Genomic DNA, 21,871 nt, shown 5'->3' with positions numbered 1-21,871 from the left:
ATACAAGAATACGACATGATGATGGCCAGGGACATTCAGTAGCGCTGAGACATCTAGCTCGCTTTCCACGCTATAATAGACGTCAAAATCCTGCTAAAAGTATTCAACATGACATTGCAAATGCAGACACGATCCAGTTGACCGAAACAAGTCCCGTTAGTACTACACCTATTACAGCAAATGAATATGACTATAATAGTCAGAGCTCTTAGAACCAACCTTCCCAGAGTACCACCAGTCCTTTGAATAGCGAGCTACATCCACGCCGATCTAACAAAATTTGCAGACCAGTCCAGCGACTGTACTTATAAAAATAACTATTTACACCCTTTTTTAGAAGTGGAGGAAACGCTATTTGATATGCAAATTCAGTTTCTTGCCACCTGATTTGTACGTGTTCCCGTTTCTTTAAAAGACTGAGTTCTTTCTCTCTTGCTTTTGTAGCTGTGAATTTTGTTCAATAAAGTTTTGGAATAAGGTCTAAAAAGTTTATTCATTCTAAGAAGCTACACATTGTCAATGCAAATATTTAAAGGAGATGTGCTCCGATGAACTCGTTGCACTCATGACGTCTCCATTTACATATCCACGACAAACAATCTTAATAAAAAATCATATCCCTTCACTATTTCCTCTCACTATTGTTTAGGTCATGTATTATACATACCTTCAGAAAATTTGTTCACTTGGTGATAAATTAATTATTTCATTTCAATTTTGCTGTGGGGAAAATAATCTAATGTTACATTCGAAACATTGCTGCCAGTAGTGTTGTAAATAAATGAAGACGAAAAAATCTCTTTCCAAAGCTTTATTGAACAAAATTTAGCCCTAAATTTATGTGCATATCTATATGTTAAAAAGTCTGCATATATCCGTTATGCCTTTCTATATAATAAGCTTCTTTAACTACCACAGAGAAAAGTTGGTAGAGACCGCATAGGTCAATTTTTTTAAATTTGAACTCCAATTTTGACCCCTTAACATTAAGTTTTTTGGGAGCAAATCAAATTATAAAGTTTGATCCAGGTCTACGTATTTCAAGTGTTTGGACGCAAAAGTGATGGAGGAGTTTGGTAGAGCTTTCAAAGGTCATATTGACCCCCTGAAAGTCAAAGTTCTGGCCGAAAACCGATTAAAAAGATTTTTCCAAATCTCGATACCATTTTACCTTAAATTAACTGCGAGCTATCGTTGAGAATTTGCTGATTTGAAACTGACGTTATCATGTCTTGACCTTTAAACAATTGTATTTTTATAATTTTATTTAATTTTACTTATCTTACCAAGCTTCTGTCGGTCTAACCTCCTATCCTCTTTAGTAGACTGGGCATAGGATTTAATACAATATCAGAACAATTAGTAATAGGTAAATTTACAATATCTACTCGTCTCTTCCTAGCAGGTTCCCGAACGGATGATCTTATCTTTTGCAAATTTTACGCAAACATAATTAATATATCTAGCAGTGTTCTTAGATATGGTTTGTACAGAGATTTATCAGATAAATCTTGTAAATCGAAAAAAAATCAGATCATAAGATAGTTTTTTCTTTAAAATAAAAAAAATTACAGGCGAATTTTTTTACGTTCTTAAGAAAAAATATTCATATTTGTAGAGATATCTCAGTTGTAGAGACTTCGACTACAGATCGAATGATCCGGTGTTCAAACCAGGGTGGACCTCATTACTTTTGTTTATTATTTTCCTATTAATGAGTTCAATTTACAAAAGAAAGAAGAGTAACAATTGAAAATCGCTGCAAATCATTCTTCGTTTACGTATAATAAAACTATACGTTAATCAGAAGTGACTTTTCCAGAGCATTCACCGCCAATCCCAAATATCAGCTGATGCAATATTGTAAACAAACCAAGACGGAGGTCGATAAAAGATATAATTATCATCTTATTTTGCAAATTATTCCTTGTAATATACTTAATCATTAAAAAAGTGATTCTATATTAACACATATGCAACCTGCATCAATTAAAATGAAATCATGTATATGTATATATTGTTGTGAGGTCCAAAACCCCTTTTCCAGAAATAAGTGGAATCAACCAGTCCTATGAATACCACTGGTTACAGAGACTAAATGGAAACATTCATGCCATGTTTAACCGCTTGCTACGAACACGTTCCATTCATTTCACTTTAGTATTCTTTATGATAAATACATATCATATTTTATACACTTACACTACTTGTGGTTTCTTTCAGTTGTAACCCCTAACACGGGCCGAGAACATATACATATATATATATATATATATATATATATATATATATATATATAAGGAAATGTAGTGTACTTGAGGCCTTGTCAAGTTATGTATAAAGATATGTGTTAGTCACAATGAAAATAATGTTAATGTTTACAAAGGAAGACAAAAGTAAGTGATTTATATATAAATATATAAATCTCTCTCTTCAGTAAATACATCTATCTATCTATCTATCTATCTATCTATCTATATATATATATATACTTATTTATTTAAAGGTTTTATTTTTAGCAAATGATACGACTTAGATATCAAAATCTACTGAATATTTTACAAATAGCGGATGCTTGGAATTCTGATATTGGTATTAACAGGGACGCAGAAAATATGTCAAAATTTGATTGTGAATAACTGTTCATTTAAATTTTAATTACTCAGTTTTAATTTTGTAAAAATATTTTTAGTTTATATAGCCGGAATTACCTATATAATATTTGTTTTTTTTTGTTTTATTTTTAGGATTTTTATTATTATCTCTTGCTATGCAAATTAGCTAGTCTCAGGGAAAAGGAAACCTACCAAATGCATCAACAAAAACACACATACATACACATACACATGCACATACATACACACGTATACGCACGGATAGATACATATGTATATCTAGTTAAAATATCATTGATAATATATTGATTTAAAATATAATTATCCACTGGCACGTGTTTTTTGTCTTAAACTCATCAGATAGTCTGAGTTTTGCAGGATTCGAAATCGGGACTCATTGTAAGAAAGCTAAACTCTTACCATTCGTCCATCTCGCACGACTATTTGGATATATTGAGTTTACAAAGATGTTTTTCTATTTGTTTTTGTTTTTGCGATGCGTTTTTAATGAATTCAATTATTTATGCAAAAGTGCATTTTTACCTATATGAAACCGCACCGGTACGTCGCGTCACCCAGTAAGCCCTTCTTCAGTGCGTTGGTGGAATCGTCTTTGCTGCAATGTCCACAAGGCCGGATCTTCTGTGATCGTCTAGAGATTTCGTCTTCGGAGATACCGGGTGCTCGTTGACGGAAGCAGTTTCACAAGTAAAAAAATGATAATGAAAACGTCAGCACATCAAAGAATTTTGAATAACAAAGACTCCGGAGATTGGGTTATATAGAATGTATTAAAAGAAAACCATAAAAGAAATATATACAAACATATGTACAGTTTGGAGTATGAATTTGTAAGCAAGCATTTAAACTTCTAAGTGGGGCTTCCACTTACTGGAATTCACAAGCCTATTAACTTAACCCTTTTTAGTTATCGGGCAATAGGCGAGGGGGGAGAGAGAGAGGAGAGGTGAGGTGGCTGGACTCTCGGACTTGCTCTGTTTTTCTCCGACTTCTGTTCTTTCTAACTGGAATTCGCAAGTCTATTAATTTAACCCTTTTTAGTTAACGGCAATAGGCGAGGGGGGAGAGAGAGAGGAGAGGTGAGGTGGCTTGACTCTCTCTTCTGCTCCTAAATCTGAATCTGTTTTGCTCTGACTTTCTTAGTCTTTATATAGTAGAGCACTTGGCGGGGCGACAATTACCACTTCCTTCCCGACCAATCAGAATGCTCAATAACCAAATCGTCTGATTCTCTCTCATTGGATAATTTGACTGATGACAAAAAATTGGCCACCTCCCACAATCCAAGAATAATTCTAACTCCTCCCCGATCAACCAAAAACGCCCGATGGAAAATAACCAGTTTTCTCTCATTGGATAATTTCCAAACTGCGTAATACGCGATAACCGCGTAAGTAAGAAAACTGCGTCCAAGGAAAAAATGCTTCGTGAATTCTGCCCTTAGATGTGACATTTGTCATTATCAAAGGAAATAACAATTTATTGTTCTGTTAACATCTCGACAAAATATGTTATTGAAAATTGTCGGTGGCAAAAAAAAATCTCTTGATCTAAATTTCAAAACTGCGATTCGGCTTGAGAATGAAAACACTAGGAAGGTCATTTTGGGTTCAAATGGTTTTATCAGAGTCACACCAAATCATTTAATATTTAATTCGAAAAAACATTATTTGAAGCCGACAAATGCGTGTGTGAAATTTTAACTCCAAAGAAATTATTTATCTTTGTTTTGATCTTGTCACAAATATATTTTGTGACGCCAACAAAGGCAGTTTTTTAGTTCAAAGCAAAAACATAATCTACCTTTTTGTTGTTTCTAGCTGACACATGAATTATGTCATTGAATTTGTCACCATCGTTGTACCGAAATCGACCTCGGGTTCAATTAATATTTTGGATTCATTTCTCTTATCCTCAGTTTTATCAAAGGGAAAAAATATTTCCCTTTTTTGCACTGGATATGACTGTATCGGAATTTGTCACCATCGCTCGACTTGAAAACAAAACGTTTGTTTTTGAAATTATCATTCTGTCCATTTTGACTAGATCATTTCTTTTTGTTTCGCTTTAAAGAAAATAGAAAAAATACTTTGGCAGAATTGAAGCCAGCAAGGTTCTCTGGTAGTGCCCGGCACAAGATATTAACATTTATCTTTTAGTTAACCGGTGTTGCCCGGAATAAAATCTTAACATCTATCTTTCGATTACCCGATATTGCCCGGGATAAAATACTAACGTTAAATAAAAGCGTCACATCGACCCTAATGGTCTGACGCTGCCTTTCTTTGGTGTTACACCCAAAATCCAAGTTTAAATATTTTCTCAATTTATCAATTGACTTATTTGTCTATTGTTTGGGTATAGCGTATTTTTCACTGATTTATTTGTTTCTCCATTTTATAATATTACCCTTATGTAGAAATGTGGTCGTTGGTTTAGATATCACATCATTTTTCTTTATTTTATTTATTAGCCTATTTTTATTATAAGGGATTTAAATAAATAAACAATAAAAATAATAATTAATAAGCGTCTATTTATGCTAAAAGCATTTATCCATTTTCACACGTATACACCTTCAAGCAAACAAATATATTTATTATAATTATATTTATTAGTTATCTTCTTTGTCTGTCTGGAATGATTTATAATTTCAATCGTATTTTATGTCTTTAGATATATTCTTTTATTTTATTCTATTGAGATTTCGTTATTACTGTATTAATATTTATTAGGGGATGTATAGTTACTGGGCATGATCAAAAGATCTAAATATGTTACTGTGTTCTAAATTAAAAATTGTGTAATTAAATCTAAATATGTTTTATTTTATTCAATGGAGATTTATTTAATTGAGATTTCGTTATTACTCTATTATTATTTATTAGATAAGATGAATAGTATTGTATAGTTACTGGGCATGGTCAAAATATTTAAATATGTTACTGTGTTCTAACGTAAAACTGGTGTAATTATTATGAAGAATGGTGTAATTAATATTAAGAATGGCGAGCCTCGTTCCGATCAGTTATTGAGTTCGGGACTTAACTTGGAAATTAAAATTAGTACAGCCTTTTTATGCGGAGATTTCTAATGTGTCGTTTAAAAGAGGATGGAGCCTGAGTTTGTGTCTTCTTGGTAATACTGGTCTGTAAGGGATACCATGCTTACGTAGAAGTTGTAGCAGGTAGTACATGCTAATTTTTAAACTGTATTAGTGCGGTGACAAATATTTGAAGTGGTCATAGGACAGTCAGTGTGCATCGAAGTTGATTTTGTGCTCTTGCCTCAAAGATCGACCGGAATGAGCCACTTGCATATTTAGGTATTCTCTTTTGCTGTTGTAATCTTGTCGTTGATGTGAGATATTTTTAGGAAGCAACTGTTTGGTGTGAAGGATTTTATTTGTTTTATTTAGTTCTTGAGGTGATTGACTCATTAAAATAAGGAGATTAAAACATAGCAGTTCACTAAGTTTTCCATGACGAGCTCTACATTCCACATTGTCATGACTTTTTATTTATATACTTGAGTATATTTCGTGTTGTACTAAAAAATAAAAGCGAATGCTACGCTTTCAAGATTGAACAAATTAAGATAATTTCTAAAAAAAACGTTTTTACGCTTTTCCTAATCGTAGATTTATTGTCAACCGTCGGTGTCTATTTCCTCTGCGAATATACATTCACAAACCCTTTCTCTTAATATTTTAAACAGGACAATTACACTTCCCGTTATTTTCGTACTTTCTTTATTGATTTTCAGGATAAAAAGTATATCTTTCATACAATCTGTTTATTTTCATTTCTATTTTGTTTATTCTTTTTTAAGATAAAAGACGGAGTAGAGACAGGTGGTAAACTCTGCCAATATCAATCAATTATTGAAATTCAAACGTCAGCAAAAATCGTGTCATGAATTTTTAAATTAATGATTTACTCAGTCTGATTCCTTTTAATATTTATATCACATTAAATTAAAGAATGGGTTGATTAGTTTATATTTCACACATGTATATATATATATATATATATATATATATATATATATATATATATGTAGCACTAGTCTGTAAATGGTTGTTATTTCCTTATTCTTCCGAATCATAACCAGAAATAATATATTGATGACGCTATGTTTACTGAGGTCTTTTTCAGATTCCTGATTTTAGAACTATTGGTAATAGGAGTGATATTTTCACGATGTCCAGAAAAACATCTACAGGAACTATATTGCAGTAATGAATATGGTAAGTAAAAATTTACTAATGCATTTACCTCCCTCTAATTTAAAATTTTCTGCACACACACACATACACACACACGCATATATATATATATATATATATATATATATATACACAATGTGTTTGAATTTCAAAAATTTGTATGAGGTGTTTATTCTGACTAGAACATACATCTTTGAGGTTATTTTTACAAGATTCCTGTTGTTCCTGATTTTATCTTTATTTATCAGCGAGAATTATATATAAATATTAGCAAGAAGATTGGACGTTGTCAGTGATTGAATAAGCATCAATAAATTTCCCATCATCCCATAATTTAATTGTCATCAAAATCGGTGAAATCGCCCATTTTTAATCAAATTTGTGGATTATCTGCTTTTAGTCTATAATGAACTGTAGGATATTCTGTTGATATTATAAAATTATTTGTAAATAATGGATGAATTTAAAGTTCATCATAATTCAATTGTGTTCTAAACAGCACATTTATTTCGGTTGTGAGATGCCTTTGGCAAAAGTCGGTTTTCCTCCTTTAATCGGATTTTTCGATTTCCGATACTTATCAGACTCATTCTTAAGACATTGCTAATACCTTTCTTTTAAATTTAAAGATAAATCAACCCAACTATTTCCTCGCTCAACGTTTTATTTATGTATAAGTGCCCTTTTCCTCGTTCTGAGAGTAGTAATTAAAGCCTACTTTATCTATCTTAAAATATTTTAACGAATTTCCTAATATATTTAATCATGAATATTCGAGGTTATGTACCTGGCACATTATTTTGTAATTTCTAATTAATTATTCGTTTTTATAATTTCTCATTCATTTTAAGTTTCGTGTATCTATTACCTTCGATTCGATTTGTACATAGTTTCTACGTTGTGTTCATTTGCGTTGCATTTTGGATAAAAATCTTATATATGTGAGTGACTTGTCTGTGTCACTTAAAATGAGTTGAGTTTTTACCCCTTCAGCCTATTAATAGGGATAGTTGGCGTTGTTCGGGTCAACACATAAATGATAGAGGAAATGAAGCTCCATGTAGACAGTCCTGCTATACTAAGGATGTTGAGCAATTTTCATTACTATATTTCAATTAATTCTAACATTTCAATCATGTTATGACGTCCAAATTAATGATTTTAAAGTGAAGGTATAAGTAATTGTCATTGATGATTTTCCTCTAATTTTTTAATGTAAAAACAGTAACACACATAACAGATGGCTGTTAAACTCGAAAATCTATTATTATTATTTATGTTTATCTTTAAGTAATCTAAAAAACAAACATTTTTAAAGCAAATTCATTAACTATAAAATCTTTACAATTAAAAGTCATATACCCTTATTTTTTAATGTCTGAGTGCGTTAATATTTTGATATTTAAAAGTAAAATATGATATTTGAAAATGAAAGCGGAATCCATTTTGCTGTAAAACTTTCTGAAATAGTCAAATACCAATGTATTTTTACTGAATTAAAGTCGCATCATTTTTTGTCAATTATAACACGTACAAGCATATCTATCTTTCTCTCTGTCTCTATCTCTCTCTCTTTCCATCTATCTATCAATCGATCTATTTATCTCTCTCTATCTCTCTCTCTCTCTCTCTCTCTCTATATATATATATATAGAGAGAGAGAGAGAGAGAGAGAGAGAGACAGAGACAGAGAGACAGAGAGACAGAGAGAGTAAGGATTTCTGTGTTTCGTTGTACATTTGACTGTATATGAACAGCGGTGAGTTTGTCATGCCGAATTGAGCTCGAAATTCAATATTTATTTAGAACTGAAACGTATTTGTTAATCTTCAACGGTGTCGTGACATTTTAATTAAGACAAGTTGTTCGGGGGAAAACAGCAAATGTAGCAAATCTTTATCTGGGAAAATATATAGTAAAGATATTTAATTAACTCTTACAATGATGTAACTAAGTGTCAAAATGTAAGACAAACAAACACATATAGAAAAGAGAAATGTAGCCTACGAAACATGCCTGAGAAATATTCATCCGTGCATATTTTGTGGAAATTCTTATAAACATTTACAAAACTGCCACAATGCTAGGTGGTTGCAAATTCAATGAAGGCACAAATGACTTTATACATTAAATAATAAAAACAATCCTCCATTGTGAGTGATACAACCAAGTCTTTTATGTAGAGGTGCAAGATTAGCTATGTGTTAAACCTACTATTTCGGAGGTTTCCTTTTTCTTGGTGAGTTTTCTTTTTATGAGATGATAATCACAGTCAGTTTTTAGTCTGATTCTGACGATTTATCAGTAGTTCAAATTTGGAAGTTTAAATATCTGGCAAAATTTAGAGCGAAGATTCAAAGTTAAAGAAAATATAAATAATTAAACAATTAATGAATATCCTTCTTTACGTTTTAAATGTGAAAAATCGTGTATTATTTGCAGTTATTGGAGCGAGGTACTACAAATTAAGTAATCGAGGTATACTGATGGAACCCCAAGAGTTATTCAAGGTGGGTATATTTTGTCATCATTCAATTTGAAAATAACCACGAATATAAGCTATAAACATGGAAAAATTGAGTAAAAATCCGTTTGAAGCTATTATATAAGAAGTCAATGTGTTGAGTATGGATCTGCGAAATGCATATCTGCAAATCCATGTTGACGAGTTATTTTCAGAGCCAGCGCTTCTGTCTTACATGGTTAGGATTTGGGCTGATTGTGGCGCCACTTATTATGACGTCTGTTATAGACGCTATCGTCTCTCAGGATCAGGCGATTAAAAGCGCCACATCAGCATATGTTGATGATATTTTCATTAATGAATGTGTAGTTCCTGCGTCACAACAGCATGTTTTTTAGACTATGGTTTGGTTTTAAAGGATTCAGTGTGACTGAGAGATAGGGCCGGAGTCCTTGGCTTGCAAGTCTGGGAAACATAGAAACGAGAAGTCCAATTCCGGAAATTCCTGATGAATAGACACGTCGGCTTGTATTTTCCCACTGTTGGCAACTATGCTGATGACACGACCATCTACAGCAACATATCAAAGGCTGTAAATGACAAAGCTCTCTCTGATTCTTTCTTCTCTGATCTCGAACGAGTGGTTCAGTGGAGGAAGTCGTGGCAGGTTACCTTTAATGCATCTAAAACCAAACTCCTATCTTTACATCATCAACGCTCTGATCCTCATCTGGCATCAATTGAAATGTTGCTTTGTTTGATGGTACGATCTAAATTCTGTATCTGTTTGATTTCCGATGCTTTTGCCGTGACTTGTAACCAACCGAGTGATCACCATAGTCATTCATCATTTCAATTTCCTGGGAACTACTTATCATCTGAGTATATGCGCAGGAGTCTTTTACATAAGATGGGGTTTCAAGCAAGTACGCTATGTAACCTCGGACTTTCTTCAGGTGTATCTTGTTAAACTCGGGAATGTTTCTGTCGAACTCCGGCATCTTCAAGGACTTTTGAACAAAACAATTTATGTATTTCACGAGGGTAGCATTCTCCCATTCCGTCATCCACAACTGGATAGTGTTAACTTTCATGATCACTTTCATGGCGTCCCAGACAAGTAGCCCTAGTATTTAAAGTATCTAGTTTAAATTAAACATTGTAAAATACACATGTACAGCAGTCAGCGTTCATTTCAGTGCGAAAAGTTGGGCATTTTAAAGTTTTTATTTAATCTTTGCATCAATTTCTCATTAGACGAGATACGATCGATAATTTACTTTCTACATTTTATGAGATGACATTTCTTCTGTTTCAGGGCGACTCGAAGAGGTTGAAATACGGGACTCAACTGACCATAAAACTTGACACTTATTCACATTTGAACCATATGGATACATCTGATTTCATCATCTTTGGTAAATAAAAACCACTTAAATGAGAATTTATTATCGAAACAACATAAAATAATCAGGAACTTATATGACATCGTACTCAAGCTATAGAAAAATATTTTATTATTTTAATCCCTATTCCATGTAAACTATTATTCGATTGTTTATTTTAAATTTGTTAGCAGAAAAGTAAAATACCACGAAGATGCAAGTGGTCACTGAAAATTAATTGCGAGGTTGTTTAACGCTTGTTCACCTCACAGTTAACCTTCCATATGTTAATCAGTTGATCAGGAATTATTTACATAATGCAATACGTTTATATATATTAACACTAACAAACAAAACAATTACAGGACATAGTGGTTTATAATCTATTTAGACAACTAAACCTAACAAATACAATACATATTTGTTGATATTCAGTTTACACACACAATCCAAACCAATACACGTCAGAGTGGTTGATAATCCATTAACACAACCTAACCAAACGAGTACTGTTCGAATGTTGTTGCTTATCTCGTTTAGTTGTTGATATTGTCGGAATTAGCATACGGACGAGTAGGGGGGGGGAGGGGAAGAAAACACGGTTTTAGTCTTGCAACGAAATGTCGACGTTGCTTACAAGCAGTCTTTCCTTGTAAAAGTAACAAATGGGCAACGACGGTCGAAGTGTAATTTGTCTAAAAGACAGCAACAACTACAAAAACAATAGAGCGGCCACCCCTTTTTATCTACTCCAACTCTCAGTCAACGAGATTCACGCGTGACTGAAATGTCTATTTAACTTGTAAGGAATAGGCACTCAGGTTCTTTGATTAAGGGACCATCGGCCGTGTTGGTCAGAGCTACCAGCACTCCTTTCTTCCCCACCGACCTGCCCTCGGCAAGTCAACCAATTTAAAATTCTCACAATATTTCATTAATAAAAATAACCAAACGAGCTCAAATATTGTTGCTTATCATGTTAACGCAATCAAATATTAGATATAGTAGTAAACAAAAACAAACAAAACAAGACTTAGTTGTTGATATTTCGTTAATAAAAATTAACAAACTAATACAGGACATTTTTGTTGAGATCCCGTTGACACAAACAGAGCAAATAAATACATGACTTAGTTGTTTACATACAGTTTACTCAAGCACACTAAATACAGGACTTTTTATGTGATTTGCATTTTACACAAACAAACCAAACAAATACAAGATTTAGTTGTTTATATGCCTTTAACACAAATAAACTAAATAAAAGATTTGTTGTTGATATTCCGTTAACACAACCAATACAAAGAAAGATAATACTTTGTAGTTGATATTTTGTTTCCATAACCAAGCTAAACGAGAGGAATACTTTATTATTGATATTACGTAAACATAACCAGTTCAAACGAATACAAGACTTAATTGTTAATATTCCTTAGGCACAACCACACTAAATAAACACAAGACTTATTTGTTCATATTTCGTTAAAACAAAGAAACAATACAAATACGAGGATTAGCTGTTGAAATGCCGTAAACTCAAACACAACCAAACAAATACAATATTAAAACAATTAGTCTTTTAATTTAATATATACCACATTGATCTCGATAATTGCATATCGTGGCACTGATTCATCATTGTGTTTTTTCTACAAGAACTTTAATGGAATGACAAATGCGTTACACTTTAAATAATCCCTATAGTGCCATGTTTGCATATATACATGGAACAACACAGAAAGCCCTTCATTTTGTTTGCATATACAACCCCTAATCTAGTAGACGAATAAAATAACTCAGTCGCATTGAATCCAATCAGGCCTTATCCTCTTACTCTTGGACGACTTCTACTATGGGAATGACATTCTCAGCTACGTTACAGTCATGCACACCCGAATGTAAGCCCAGATCTCGATCTTTTCCTCCTCATAATCATAATTGTCCACAGTCGGGGAAACACGACCCAGGTTTTACATATTTCAGGAACGGAGACAATTTTTATTTTTGTACCTTTTCTCCACGTTAAAAAACGACCCTGGTGTCTAGCTCTGTCCCGTGGGGAGGCATAGTAACTAGGTACAATTACATTATTCTTTGACTGCGTTCTCATTACTCCTCCTCTTCCCCAGCGAGTGGTACACTTCGCATTGAGACGGTTACCCACACATCCTCATTTTCAGTTTTGTTGTAAGGATGTCACCACTCATAAGTAAAGATGACTTATGCTGTTTCATTTTTTCCGGTCTTTGGCGACATGTTGTACCAGAATACTGCTCCATGGCTGAGATGTATCTTTTCTCTGCAGCAGCCTTGATGGTGCCAGGATGCCTTTCCACTATTCTCTTGCCACTTGGTCGATATTCTGCCCTAAAAAATTGCCGACCATCCTACTTGTCATACCTCATTGAAAAGCAGAACCATTGCCCATTAACAACTCTGCAACTGGCCCTCTCTCCAAAATACGCCCTCGACAATGATCTTCCACAGAGTTTCCGACTTAATCTCTCCTCAGATAGCAAATCACCATGGTCCACAGTCAATCCTCGATAGATACAGTTTTCGTCCAACTGTTTCAATTCCTCTGTCACATGTAGTTTTCCTGCCTAATGTCTGGACGGAGTCGGGTCAACTGACTGGCATTGCCTGTCATTTTCAACAACCTTCTTTGATTTCTTCCTTGAAAATTTCTAGGTTAATTTGTGTTGCCAGGAACAATGTCCGGTCCCGACCAAAGTGGTGCATATTATGCAATTCTTTAACCTCATCTGTTGCACACTATATCGAAGACACACTCCTGTGTCCTACAACGATGCATTCTTTACTTAGGTCAATATATCCGCTTTTTTCTTTTATGATAGAACCAGCATGACAGACACTTTTAATTTGAACTCCTTTATCATATATCCACAAGCGCTTCAAGACTTCGCTTGATCAACTTTTCAGCAGAAAGTTTCGTCTTACTTCTCCTATCACGAGTCACTGCCGACTTGATCCGCGATACTACTGTTGCTGAATCAGTCTTGATCTCAATTATTTTCAGTCTCCACTTCAGGGCCGGATTGATCCCTTTAATAGTGCCACCCAGTTCAGCAATATTTATATAGGAGTAGTTATTTTTCAGCAACATTTTATCGCTTTGTCAATTCTATCCTAACTTCAGTAACTTTATTTCCCCGCTTGAGGACAAGGTTTCCTTTTCCATCCTGCCACAATTTCAATCCTAAAGCTGATCCTCTGTCTAGTAACTCTGCTGATTTAGCACTTAATCCATATTCCTCAATATGATCCCTCACCTTCTCTGCTTTCACCTCGGCCTGCGCCATAAGAATGTTATCAATATATGTCAACTTTACAATCCTTCTTCAATACTATCTTCAAGGCAACATTCATGATTGTCGAAGCTGAACTTAGCCCAAAGCCGATCCTCGTCAGACAATATAGCTGTCCCTTGTACTTAACCAGTTGTTACTGCCAAGGCTTTTTCCCACGTAAATCCACAAATAGGCCGACATCAGGTCCATGATCTTAGTGACCAACTCCACCCTCCTCCATTTCCTCATGACCGCTCCGCATATTGATTCTCTCTCCAGTATTGTAGGCTAAGTGTTTGTTTAGCTGCTCGAAGTCTAGTACGTGTCTAACATCGTTCTTGGTAGGCTGAACAACTATCATAAGTGGCAACCTTCCTCTTTCCTCCCCTGAACAAAACTTCAGGATTCCCTCTTCTATCCACTTCTTTCTCGAATTCTTTTCTCGTCTCTCCTCTCTACCAATCCATTTCATTTCGTAGTTTTGCCACTCCACTGTACACCTCTCACTATTTAACTGTGCAATTTTGCTTTGATGTTCACTCCATTTTCTACTCCTCCCATCCCTATCGTACCGAGGCATTAAAAAATCACTTGGCTTTCCTCATTGTTGATTGCCTCCATACCTTACACCATGTCAACACAACCCACCAGACAATCCAACATAATAGCTCTCCGCAAAATGGGAACCCTTTGCTCTATGACTTCAGCTGTCGTCTCTTTCTGCATCTCACTTCCTTGCCGTATAAATGCCTCAAAGGGTCCCTCTGCTATATTTTGACGGCTTCCTCTTTCTAAGTATTGTTATAGCAAGTTAACTACATCCTCAATCCTCTGAAGCTTCCCCACTATCTTTAACTTGTCTCGCCATTAAACTAGGCCCCATTCTCATTAATTGGCCCAAATATTTGACCACTTAACCTCCACTCAGCCATGTTCATCAAAGAGTTGTCTCTAAATAGCTCATATAAATTTGATTAGTCGGTGTGAGCATATGACAGAAAAATGCCCACCTGGATTTATTTTTTTATTTTCTTAATTGGTATGTCCATTTGTGACTTAACGGATACCTTACAGATGTAATGAAAATTTTATGTTGTAACCAACTGGATGTAACAGTCATATTTCTCGCAAGTAGCAAAGTAAAGTTTAGTAAACAGGATCCACATTGAAGCTCCAATATTATTTTCAAGTATTGAACATTCTGAGAAAAAGAGGGAATGAAATAAAACGTGCACTATTCTGTTAAAAATAAATCGCGTCTTTAAATGATTTCTAATATTGTATGTTTTTTTCAGGTCCAAATGTAAATGGATATATCAAGGCTAAACTGTGCAAAGGAATTATACCAAAGCGATATTTATCGGCATTCCAGATAAAGGCTCTGCGTCATTATTACAAGCTGGGCTGCAATTGTGTTGTAAGTATCTCTTTATATAAAGTGGCTTTATATCTATTGTCACGAACATGAATACAAATTTAATCATTGAAATAGACATTCTAGAAGACTAAAATATCAAGTTAAACGTGAAAACGTAGAAATATCTATTCAAAGTCAGATGCAGGTTTTTTACACGTAATAAACAGAAACATACACATAAATATATACACACAAAAACATATATACATTTATATTATTTACAATGTTAGGTATATGATAAGTTTGATTTAACAATATAAACATTTTATATTTAATTAAGATTGAGCATAAAATACAAATTTGTTTAAAATATTGTCTTATATAAAACAATAATATAAAAGAAAACTAATATTTAATGTATCTCCATTAACTAATAAACTGTTATCATCACAAAAGGAGTACAAAATAAGTTATTCAATCACGTCTGACTGAACACGAATGAACAGTCTTTTTTATTTCGGCTGGCATATTGTATATTATGGCGTTCAAAAGTTGTTGTTCGGCCATATTTTCTCAAACGCTTTCTTTCCGATTTTTTTTGTCTCTTTTTTATTGAGACTAAGTGTACTCACAGTTAGACTTTTATGGGTTATTAAGGTGAGTGAAGGATAGGTTGGGGCGAATTATATTATTTTTATTCTGATTTTCTCATTTTATATTTTATTTATTTGTTGTAATTATTGAATGCAGTTAGTATATTTGTCCCGGTATTAAATGAGATCCGGTTAATAAGGGGATGTAGTTAAAAAAAATTAATATGGCTTCTAGTAATTTTAGTCTTCGTATCGATGTCTCAGTCTCGATGTAGGGGCAGCTGTTCTTGTAATTGCGAGGCAAGGGTTACACAATATACCTCTCCAGAATCGACACTGTTTTGAGTCCATTGGCAAGGGGAAGTCCAGGATGACAGGAAACAATGTCGAGATAAGCAGAGGGCACATACAGAACTTGGAAGTCTTAAATGGTCACGCATTTATTACTGACTAGGTTCAACGTTACTTAACTCTGGTGATCCAGTGGGCACCGGTATGTCAACGTTATTTTGCGGTGCAATTGTTAAGGTATCGAATTTTAGTATTGTTAATTAAGATATATCTAATGTCGGCTGGCGGAACGTTTTTATAATTGAATGTAAGCTGTTGCTTTATGGCGCTATTTTAAGCTAAATAATGTTAGTCATCGGGAGAATGTTGTTTTGTGTGGTATGTATGCGATGTATGAGTTTTTAGAGTAAGTCGAAAACATTCGTCGAAGCGGCAAATAAAGTCATACACTACATTAGTTTGGGTTAGTGCATTATTAGTATTATTATTGTTTTTAATTATCAAATTGAAGGATTTAAATTTAGTATAAAATAATATTAGTTTAATCTTTTTGTTCTGGTCGGTGGGCCTGGTGTATCTTTTAAGTAGGTTTGTTATTTTTTTCATCTGTTTTGTAGTTAATGTGTAATTGGTTTTTATAGTATATTTTGATGGTGTCGTTTATATTAGGATATGGTTTGTTTTTATTGTGAATTGGGTTTAAATAGAGCTTTATGTGCTTATCGACAATTTTATTGGGAACATTATTGTTTATTAGGGTTTGTTAATGTTTGTTAGTTCTTCGTAAAATATTTGTTGGGTAATATAGTATGAGCGGTTAATCAAAATTTTCATGAAGGCAGTTTTATATTTTTCTAGGCATTCGCTTTGGTAATTTAAGTGTATTGCATGATTATTGGTAGTTTTTTGTACGTTGAGGTCATGTATTTAGTAAGGTTGCTAGAATCTAAAATGTTTCTTTCATGTGTACATTTGAAGATAGTTGGAGATTTTTAATATTTGTAACAGATTCGGCTGCGATGAATGTGTCGTCGATATATCTAGCGAAGATAGTGGGCTTATTTTTTTGGATCTGAGAGGATTTTGTTTTCGAGGTGGATCATGTAGTATTGTGCGAATGTAGGGGCTACAAGGTATCCCATTGAGACGCGATCTATCTGGACGTATGTTTTCCCATTAGAGTCAGTGAAGGGAATTTTCGTAGTGCATTTTCCTTGTAATTTTTTTCAGGGTTTGTGGTTTTATGGCTGGAGGGAGTATCGTGTTGTGGTTGTATACTTGATTAAGGATTATTTTTATTGTGTCTTTTATAATGGTGTTAATGGGTGAGGTTTCAGCGTCGAGGGATGCGTTTATACATTTGTGCGGGGGAGATTAATTTTAGAAGGTCGCTGGTAGTTTTTTTGCCATATTTCCTATGGTGAATCTCTGATGTTGTCTCTGATAGCTTCCCAGTCAGCACTTTTGAAGTATTTGTCATCTTGAGTAATATCTCATTGCCTTGGAGCTTGGATTTAAGTGATGAAAGCACTTAATAACCTGATACTCCTATTTAAAACGTTGCTTTCTAGTTTATTAGAGGGGGCTACGAATATAGAATCCAAGCCCGTGCATATATCTGAGTTATTATCGCAGTGGGGGAGGTATCCTGCCATGTTAAGGTATTTAGAAAGAATTAAGGAGTGTACTGTTGTTTCACTTAACTTTAAGATATCCACAGAGTTTATCAAGAATCTATATAATCTAGATACTTGTGGCTCTCCAATAATGTTAATAGTTAACATTATTCATAAATGTAAATGTACTGTGTACAAGCAACTTTCTACCCGCTGTTCTCCTTTAAGTTACGGTACCGTTACATGTCAAAACTTAGGACCCACACGTTGTCTGCAGACAGTCGATAGAAAACAAAGGCAAGGAAAGAATTCGACTATTTTCTTAGTTGAAACAGATATTTATTTACTTCTTGTTCAAAAGCCTCTTTTACTTCATTGTGTTTAACAAGATTCTTTTGTGTCGTACACGGCCATGTTTAGGACACATCTTTTCCTGTCGCACTAGGCTCACGTGAGTAACACGTCTATTTATCGTGTATCCTATTCGTCTCGAACCCTGTACGGCTCGAATACCTCTTGCATCATCATCCCGTGGAACAGGTGTGTTTTTTTTATTTCTGCTATCACATCACACAGCCGGCTTGGTCATTTGCAGCGGCCCTGTTACACTTTAAAACTGTTTACCATTATCAGTAACACCATAGACTTAAAATGGAATGCATGTATTTAGTTTCAAATTAAAGGAAAGCCTTATTAAACTGAATTCAGTAGTAAAACGAAATAGTTTAACTAATTTTATAAATATTCTTTTTTATGGCAGGAGGAAATCGGCAACTATAATGATCACGCGAGTTACTGCAAATGGGAAAAAGGTGTAATGATGCGCAATAAAAACAGATGCGTTTGGTTCGGAGGAGAAAATTTTACAAAATGTGCATATAGCACAGGTGGAATGTATTTTGAATACCCAGATCTACCTGCATTACATATTCCTGTGTAGCAACCTTTTACTCGGTTGGTGTAAACTAATTGAAAAATAAAACTTATTTGTAACGCAAAGCGTTTCATAGATTTATAATCTAGCATTAAACGTGCCTTTTTCAATCACTATCTCTCTCTCTTTATATATATATATATATATATATATATATACATACATATATATATATTCAATATATTACATACTAGCATAACAATGTACTGGCATTTTCCGGTGGAAGGATGATATAGACCCATTTTTGCTAGATATAAATGCATTTGCTGTATGTATTTCAAGTACTAAATAAGGCTATTTTTAATTCATACTTATTTGATTTCATGTAACTGTTCTTGTGATTTGTTCTCTTTCACTTACTTATATCTCTTGTATTGATTTTCTGTTCAATATACTTTGTTTCCACTAATTGCCTTGTTGTGTTTACTTCCGGATGGCATCACGGCGAAAAATATTAATGAACTACAAACATATGTCACGCACATCACTGCCAAAGAAGACTTATTACGGAATTTATTTTCGAGAACATTATAAAGGTTGCCACAAACTTAACTGAAAATAAAATTGCTTTTACTTAAATGCCATTTAGAGTACACTTTCACTGATTACCCAGACAGGCATTAGGTTTTCACTTACTATTTCAGAAATATGCGATCGATATAAATCAGTTTATCAACAATTGGCACACTCTTAGTCCACTACTCCGGAAATTTAAGACAATGACAGGTTCATTTAATATCATGACATGTTCATAGACTATATGCCACCGAAAATAATAGCGACTTACCAAATAAACTTCTATCGGGATTATGTAGCAGTAAAATTGCCATGTTACACCAAAAGTCGAAACTTAACCGAAAAGGTAACAAAGACTACATACCGTTCGAATTAATTGACGAAAAGAAATTTTGCACAAACATTAGTTATGGTGAAAGCAAATTTTTGCCAGAACGGATTTTCCGGAGTAACTCTGCTGCCCCCTCTCCTAGGGGAAATTATAGGGTAAAATTACCCCAAATCATTCGTCTGTTTGTTTACTCGTATTTTTCTCAATAACTAAGCCTTGCAATTTTTACGAAATTTTGAACAAGCATTATTGGTGGTTAAAGTAAATTTTTCATTCTCGTGTGTATGTGGTGGGCGCCGCATACTCGACAAGTTGACGTTGTGCTTCCAACCATTAGAAACCCATATTAAAAAATGATTTGTAATAAATTTGGGCAAAAGAGTTTATACGAAAAAAAAAAACAAACAATAAAAGTCGAGTTACATCCGCAGGAACAGGATGGTAGTCATATAAGAAAGCAAAATCCTCTGAACAAATATGTAAAATTACAATTAAATATCCATAATCAATTACTTAATGTCTATATTTTCCATAATCAACTTACATACATGAGAAAAGGTGGAATAACAAATGCTAAATATCAACAAAAGATCAAGATCAGTGGAAAAGAAAATTTGTGGATAAAATTGTTGCCAACGTTATTTGCAACAGAATATGCAAAAGTTAAAATTGTACGTCTTAAAATACCGACAGTTTATTCGGTACAGACTAGTGAAAACAAATTAATCTCTGATACTTATTGATTTTTGCGAAAGAAAAAGAGTCTCATCAGATGAGCTAATAACAAGATTTCATATTATAATTATTGTATCTAGTGTATATAAAATAGATTTTACAATAAGATAAAGATGCTGAACGCATTAAATGTTAACCTTGTGGTCTTCATGACATTCAAAGATAAGCCGAGAAACGCTGGCAAATTGCGTATGAATAGAGCATCTTGACATAATAATTTGATAAGCGCACAATAACTTAACAATTCAATTTACCTTTAAAGATTCTTTTTAAATAATTTGTAAAAAACGCATAGATAAAATTAGTCGAGACAACGTTGAATATAAAATGACTCCGAGAAACGCTGGCTACTTGCGTAATATTGGCCATCCAGAATTATATGTAGATATCATTGAACATGTGACCAATTGATTTATCTCTCGCAAAAATGTTAGGTGTTCCTATAAATAAAGATAATATATATATATATATATATATGTATGTATACCTAAATAAAGATAATATATATGTATACCAAATAATATATGTATATATAACAACCAATATATTTATTTATATATAGTGTAGTTCTGATGAGGGTGCATAGAAAACAATCAATATATATATACATATAACTCTCTATATATATATGTGTGTGTGTGTATGTGTATGTGTGTGTAAGTATTCATAACTCAAATATATATATGTGCAGTGTTTGTACTAATGAACAAACTTCAGCAATGTAAACCACACTATTTGAAAAAATAAAGACAAACAACAATATTTTAATATTTTTAAAAGGTCAAACCAATAGCATTTACAAAAATCAAACCAAAGTACAACAATATATTTTAATAATCAAAACGAACAACAATATTCCTAAAAATCAAGACCATAATGTTTTAAAACGAACAATAATAAACACAAATAAAATTATACAAAGAGTTGGTTCTACAGAGATTCGAAAATGTGGTAAAATTTTTTGTATATTCAAGGGAAGTAATTAGGAATATTATTATTGAAAGAGAATTTGGGAACTGAAGGCACTTATTAAAAGTTAACATGGATAAGATTCCAGGAATGCATTGATTTATAACTAAACAGAAAGCTGTGTTGGAACAACGGAATTAAAGAATGTTCACAGAGAATATCTGGAACTTGTGTTGGCAGGGCACATACTGGAAGCATGTATATTGGATTCACATGTTTCAAATGGTTCATGTGTTTGGAGGGATTCACCTGTTTTAAAAGATCTTCAATTCTACACGGACGAATTAATATTTTTCTGTTGGCAACATAATATTCCTTCTCTATTTTTGTATTATATGTCACACACACGCACACACAGACACATATAGATGTAAGCAAAACAAATATATAACAAATAAATTTTAACAAAGGCAAAATAATTTTCTATTCCATGGAGAAGTTTTATTTAAAGTAAACTGCTATTTTGTTGCAAAAAACAATAGTGTCGATAGTTACGTAATAACCG

At 33.4% G+C, this 21,871-nt stretch overlaps 1 protein-coding gene across 1 annotated transcript; it reads left to right on the top strand.

Moving 5' to 3' along the window:
• The first annotated feature begins 6,687 nt into the window (after positions 1-6,687).
• On the top strand, positions 6,688-19,224 carry LOC145256543 (metalloproteinase inhibitor 2-like). The gene is made up of 5 exons (XM_080115580.1): positions 6,688-6,885; positions 9,307-9,374; positions 10,647-10,746; positions 15,320-15,441; positions 18,642-19,224. Exons 1-5 carry the CDS (start codon positions 6,771-6,773, stop codon positions 18,819-18,821), a joined length of 585 nt encoding a protein of 194 aa, XP_079971706.1. The 5' UTR covers positions 6,688-6,770; the 3' UTR covers positions 18,822-19,224.
• Positions 19,225-21,871: the final 2,647 nt, after the last annotated feature.

The sequence above is a fragment of the Euprymna scolopes genome, chromosome 32 (genome assembly GCF_053919585.1).
Source record: "Euprymna scolopes isolate OS-2025 chromosome 32, ASM5391958v1, whole genome shotgun sequence".
Taxonomy (NCBI): domain Eukaryota; kingdom Metazoa; phylum Mollusca; class Cephalopoda; order Sepiida; family Sepiolidae; genus Euprymna; species Euprymna scolopes.
The sequence above is the reverse complement of the archived record's forward strand: the minus strand, read 5'-3'. Positions and strand labels throughout refer to the sequence as shown.